The sequence below is a fragment of the Octodon degus genome, unplaced genomic scaffold, assembly GCF_000260255.1.
Source record: "Octodon degus isolate 3935 unplaced genomic scaffold, OctDeg1.0 scaffold00058, whole genome shotgun sequence".
NCBI lineage: Eukaryota > Metazoa > Chordata > Mammalia > Rodentia > Octodontidae > Octodon > Octodon degus.
The window spans coordinates 961,013-967,779 of record NW_004524634.1 but is presented as its reverse complement, the minus strand read 5'-3'; the positions used below and the strand labels follow the sequence as shown (position 1 = coordinate 967,779).

General features: G+C 46.7%; 1 protein-coding gene across 1 annotated transcript in view; it reads right to left on the bottom strand.

Annotated features, from left to right (window-relative positions):
- Positions 1–3,861, bottom strand: part of Gmcl1 (germ cell-less, spermatogenesis associated 1) — a 47,050-nt gene extending 43,189 nt beyond the window's left edge. The window contains exon 1 of the mRNA XM_004634044.2: positions 3,602–3,861. Coding sequence (XP_004634101.1) covers positions 3,602–3,861 — 260 coding nt within the window. The remainder of the gene's footprint in view (positions 1–3,601) is intronic.
- Between the last annotated feature and the right edge of the window lie 2,906 nt (positions 3,862–6,767).

Genomic DNA, 6,767 nt, shown 5'->3' with positions numbered 1-6,767 from the left:
AAAGAAAAAAGAATCTCTAGACAATAAAAAGCAACACACACACAAAAAGTACCATACAAGTAAAATACAAGTGAAAATGAGCCAACCTGAAGCCCTTGGTGGGATTTAAGAAAAGTGTTCACCTAATTATGATGTTAATTTCTCCCTCTGAACAGACGAGATGGTAACACTGGATCCATTAAGTATGCTTTATAATCCAAGGACACTTCCTAACTCCGCAGTGAACAGTCTTTTTTACAGCCTTTTTAGTTATAATAATAAATACTAACTAATTTCAATTTTTAGAGCCAATTTATGAACAAAATACTGGTAAGGTTGCAAGAATGAGCTTCACACGTCCTATTAATGTAAAAGACATACGGTTAACAAAAGGTATGAAGTGGCAAGCAAGCCTGGAAGCTAAGGCTTTTTTCATGAGGTAGTATGCCCAGGTGAGAAAGCGTAACGGATAATCTCGGGAAGCGTATCAGGGTCAACACATAAAAATCACAGGTCTTTATATTTTCTTACACCCCTCAGTCATGCAGGGCTAAATAAGCCAGGTTTCTCCTATTAGTACACATATACTTTATCCTGAGATGTGTTTTCCAACAAAGTTTTGCCTTAAAAATGTTCTGTTCCAGTTCACCAGTGTAATCTCAGGGTTGGCAAATTTGGGGGGGAAGGTCTAGTTCAGTAGTGGTGAACCTATGGCATGTGTGTCAGCAGCAGACACACACAGTTCTCCCTTGCCCCAGCCAAGGCTTGACAAATTATCAGCATGTGGCCCGTGAGATAGCCCAGCGGACTAAGTGCCTGCTTTGGCAAGTGTAGGGATCAGATTCATTCCCTGGTCCTGTGTGCTGAGTGCTGGGCCCGCAACTGAGTCTGGGTGTGGTAGCGCACACCTGTAATCCCAGTGCTGGGGAAGCTGAAAACAGGAGATCACTATGGGTCCGAGCTGCCTAGCGACACCCTTTACCAAATACATAAAATGCAAAAAAAAAAAAAAAAAAAAAAACCAGCATGCATACAAGAACAAAAATTACATTAACTGTGGAAAATCACACCAAATTCAAACCTCTACCTTTCAAAAAAAGCTGTTTGTGGGCGGGAAATATAGCTCAGTGATACAAATGCCTGCCTAGCAAGCGCAAGGTCCCGAGTTTGAGTTTTAATACCAAAAAAAAAAAAAAGGAAAAAAAGAACTATTTATATCATTAAAAGCTGTTACTGTGCTTTTCTTCTAAGACAAAGGATGTTAACATAGGTTTTTTTTCCCCCTAAATTATTATTTTTTAAAAATTTTATTTATTTATGTGTGTGTGTGGCCAACTCAGCCCACCAGGGGGCGGGGCTGGCTGGCATGTGGTGCTGGGGGATTGAACCGCGGTCCCTGTGCTTTGCTAAGCTTGTTCTAAGTAGGTGCTTTAGACCACTGAGCCAGCTCACCAGCCCCTTTCCCCCTAAATTAAAACCTCAATATTCAGATTTAATTGTGGCATTGGCATTTTGTGATTAAATAACTGGATTTTGGGCTGTAATCTAGGTACTCTGTCTCTAAAAGGTTTGCCATCACTGGTCTAGGCAGTAAATATCTTCAGCTAATGTGGCCCAGATGGCTTTCAAGCAATTTTGTTTGTATCCCTTGGTCAGTGTCCTGCTGCTAGTGTGAGACCTACAACACTTAGGAAACTTTTTCATAGAGTTAACACAAATTTGAGAATGAATACAGTGCCTAGAATGTATGCACTCAGTAAACCATAACTCTTGTAACAATCTGAGAATCTCAGGATGGGAAGGGAGAACCCAATTCCATATCTGAACCTTCTATATTTTGCCTAACCTCTAAATGAGGTGATTGCTTGTATTTTTTTTTTCTATTCCTTTATTTCTTAGATATCTCTTTACCTTAGGGTTTTGCCCTTATTTATTAATTCCCAATTAATAATGCTTATATTAAATTTTTCCTGATTGAATTACTGTGTAGTTTCCTCTGTCAAATGGGCCCTGGCATATATTTCAGCGACTAAATGAAATATGTGGTCTAAATACCTAAATAAAAGGTAAGACATTGTCCCATTGGGTAAAAAAATACAAAACCCAACTACATACTGTCTATATTATATCGACTTTAAATATAAAGATACAGATAGGTGTGATTGATGGGGAAAGGTGCATTAATCAAATATCAAATTCCTGGGTACGACCAGGAATAAAGGAGAACACTTTATCATGATAAAAGGGCCACTTCCTCAGGGAGATACAATCTTTACTGAGTGCATACATTCTAGGCACTGTATTCATTCTTAAATTTGTGCTAACTCTGTAAGAGCACTAACATATCCAGTCACCTATGAGGAAAAGAAGCACACCAAGTGCAGAACTCTGCTAAGACCTCAATCTGAGCTGTTAACACTATGTTGCATATTCACAGCAGGGATCCATTTTTGCAAATAAACACAAATATTCACGCATAAGTGGTATGAAAGGTTTTTGTAAACCAAACTATTAACAGTTTTATCAATAATAGTTAAGTGCTAGCTCTACTACTGAACTACACTCAGCTCATATTTTAATAGGCAATACTGCATAGCAAAAAGTTTTGAGTCAATAATTTAAAAGTTTTGCTTTAAAAATTCAATCTGTGGCTCTGATGACCTTTAAAAACAACAACAAAAAACCCAAAAACGAAAACACCCCCCCCCCCAAAAACAGAGCAACCGTGCTGGCCAAACAGCTCAGCGGATTAAAGCACCTGCAAGCAGGCGCTGGGGTCAGAGATTGGATCCCTGGCCCTGCAGTGCTGGCCTGCCCCGGGGGCACACTGAGACTGCAACTGAGACTTGGCGTGGTTGTGCGCGCCTGTAATCCCAGCTCTTGGGAGGCTGCAAACAGGCGAATCACTACAAATCCGATCTACTAGTGAGACCCTGAACACCCTGTAGACCCTTCTCCTAAATACAAAGAAAAAAAAAATCAGAAAACACATTCTTTATGTGCAAATATATTCTACTGTAAATTACCTTCTACTTTATAAACAATTATTTTTTCCACCCCTTCCCCCCCTAAAAAAGGTTAAGCAAGTTGTTGCAACCTTCTCCAAATCCAGACAACGCCTTCAACTGCTATAGACTTTGGGAGTCTGGGTTCTGTTAGGAACAACTGCACATTAATGCTAAAGCACCTTTACAGTTAGGAACAACTACGGGTGATTATTTCCCCTCCACTGAGTGGGAGACCACGAAGGAGTCCGTCTCACACACTACACATACCTCTCCACTATTTAAGGCAACCGATGGAAAACAATTTATTCTGCGGCTACCCACACCTGATAGGGCAGAGGTGTGCCCTGCCGAAGGAAGGCCGGCCGATCCGTCGTCCCCAGGGGCCGACGCGACTCAAGCTAGGCGTTTCTCAGTGTCACCTGGGGACAACAACGCCGCGGAGCCGCCGCCTGTGGTTTTCGGGGCACAACACCGAGTCTCCCGGATCTGCCCCGCACCGGGCCACCTCCCTGAGCTACGCGCTCAAGGGCACGTCCGCTCCCGAAGGCCGGGCGCCAGCTCGTCCCGGCCAACAGGTGCGGGAGCCGGTCCGCCGGGCGCGCCCGCTCACGCACCTCCGAGGGGTGTTGAGCAGCCGCTGCTGCTCGTCGCCTTCCTCCTCCTCCTCTTCTGTTTCTGAGTCGGGGTGGCAGTAGCAGAAGGCCCCGCTGCTCCGCTTGCGTTTGCGGCTGCCCGGGCAGAAACAGAAGCCGGGGCCGGTCGCGTCGCCGCCCGCCTCGGGCCTCCGGGCCGGGCCCCCCACCCCTGGAGCCGGCTCCTGCGGGGGTCGGGCTCGCCCGGGGTGGCGCAGCACCCGGCTACTCAGCGAGCCCATGGGACCTGGCTCCCCGGAACTTCAGGGAGCACACTTCAGAGAGCCCCGGGGAGCGGGTCTCCCGCCATAGCCGGCCGCCTCCGGCCTCCGCTGCGCCCAGGTGCCTGCCTACAACGCCGCCTTCCTCCGCTTCCCACGCGCAGCCTCAACCTTTGCAGCGGATGCTTGGGCGTCCATCCTCCGCCCCGCCCGCCGCGTCTAGCCGCGCGGCGCGCATAACCGCAGAGCTACGCCCCCTCGCTTTCGCCACAAAGTGCGGGCCTCTGGGCGCGTGCGCGCGACGAGCCCCCGGAAGGGGCGGGGCGGGGCTGCGCCTGCGCAGAGGCGGGCGAGTGTGAGTCCGCGGGCGGCCCCTGCGCACTTGCCCGCGTCTCCCGGCCAAGCCAAACTTGGAAGCGGTCTCAGTTTAGCGGTGAAGTACCTTTTTGTGTGGGGCGCGACCTGGAGGTCCAGGTTATACGTTCGCTAAAGGTTTCTGAGCTCAGGGCCCTGGCCCAAGGGGCAAAAGCGTGCTCGGCGGGCTCAGCCTTGAAGGCGCTCCCACGCGGCGGGCCCCGCGCCGCAGCTTTGGTGCTCGGCTTCGCGTCTAGGGAGGACTTGCAAGAACTTCAGGTTTCTTGTTCATCGGCTACGAACATGAATCCCTTGCATTAGTGGCGAACATTCTACTCCCTTAGTATTTCTTCCCAGCATCAATGGGACCTCAATAGGGCCTGGACTCTCGGGTTTAAAGCGCCTTTAGGAAGTCCTAGCAGGTCTCTCCTGGGGTCGCACCTCTGGCCCTAGGCTCGGCTTGGTTTTAATCCCTGACTCCATAAAATGTTGATGATATTTCAAATGAATAATACGAACACCTGGGAACCCTTTCGAAGCTTGAAGTGTTTTACTCCTTCTGATTCATTCTCCCCGCCCCCAGCTTTCTTGAGGTTTGATTGATGATGCGTTCTTTTTAAATAGAATAATAAAAATATCAAGCGTCCCTCTGTGGTACGCACCCTCCTACTCCATCTGTCTACTTCCCAGTGGTGATGAGTGTCTTGAGGAGGGGATGTGTCATCACCAGGCATGCCCTTATATGCACATCCGCGTGCAATGTCGTTTCTTTTGCACATTTAAATATATAATTAAATGGAATTATACCTCGCATTTTGCACTTTCTCTTCTCTCAAACTTATACTTTTGGTTAAATCTCTAAATTTGGGCTGTTCTTTGTATGAATGACATATAATTTAATCCTGAGTGTTTTTCTATTTTAATGGTCCTATGGAGCAGAAATATGTGCAAGAGATCCAGCTAGCAGATCAGAAGTGGATTTGCTAGGCAGTTGTCAAGTTGATTAACTATTGCTGAATTGCTCTCGGGATTGATGGCATCAGTATACCAATCACTTCCCATTGATGGTACATGAACTTTGGGGGCTACCGTGAACTGGTGTCAGATTCATTTATGAGAAATCTGAGTTGAGAGAACCCGAGGCAGCTTGAGATGGAGGCAGAGAGCAATGGCTGCATGGAGTCAGCTGCAGAATTTGTTTGGTTTTTTTGTGGCCTGCACAGAATTTGTCAGCATAGAGAACATACAGGTATTTGCCATGGAGCGTGTGGGCCACCATGAGCTAGCTAGCACGAGATCATCACAGGTCCTGTCCAAGAGGCGGGGGTGCAAGGGCAAAGATTTTAGCCCAGAAAACCTAGAGACATCGCCAGATTCATAGAAACTAAAGTACACATTCCCTTTGCCGAAGGACCCGCAGGCCAGTCGTTCCCTGGTGATGAGGTTGACGGGAACTTTTAAGAATGCCCACAAGAAGCAAGCTTTAAAGCTCTGCCAAAGTGAGAGAGGCCTAATCTGCAGCAGGAATAATAACGAGCAAGGCTCCTGCACCCCTTTGTTGCAGAGAGGCCCTGGTGGCATACAGAGTGAAAGATTACTCGGACACAAGACTTAGTTCAGGGGCCTGGTGAGATAGCTCAGCAGTCTAAAGCGCCTGCTTAGGCAAGCTTAGGCAAGCCCACAGGGACTGCGGTTTGATTCTGGCATCACCTCAGCAGGCCACAAAAAAACCAAACAAACAAAAAAAAGACTTAGTTCAATCAGTGAGAGACCCGGAGCACTTTTTGCTCCCAGTTGCTTCTCAACTGAGAGCACTTAGCATTAGGGACACTCCCAGGAGTAGCAGCAATGCTGGAAACTCTGGCTTTTATTTAGAGTATCACTGTAAGGAAAAAAACCAAAACCGTAACAGAAGAGCAGTTTGTGCAAGGAAATGCGTGGAGGATATGCAGTTTTCTTGGGGAAAGGAGAAGGCCAACAGCCAGATACAACACGCTTCACTAATTGTTTTTATTTAATCATTAACTGCTCAGAGAGCCCGTGTGCGACTTCACCTGCAGTTTAACAACTTCCTCTGCAACCAAGTCCCTCACACGCTTTTGTGTTATTTTTACTTATTTATTTTTTCCTCACACTCTTGTAATCTTCGTGCTGCTACGGCCTCAAAAAAGGTCTGTGGAGGGGGCGCGTGCAGTGTGGAAGAACGCTTCAGGGGAAAAAGAAGCCCACCGTTTTCCCGTCACCAAAAGCCAGCCTCGCACTGGTGACAGGCTAAAGCTGAGTAAGAGATGCAACTGTAAATCAAGTTTGGAATTCTGAATGGATGTACTGATTACTGAAATGGTACTATTTTACAGCCTAAAAAGGCTGCCTAGCAGTACTTTTAAAAACCTAAGAGCATCTGAATTTACAGTGAAGCATAGAAGAAGTAGGTCTGTTGAAGACATATAAACTAAGAGTATTTTAATATAACAAACATTCCTCCAGGGTGGATTTACTCGTTCTTCTACAAATGTCTTGGAAGTTTCAATAACTGACATCTGTTTTAAAATTCCAGCTAGGATATATATATA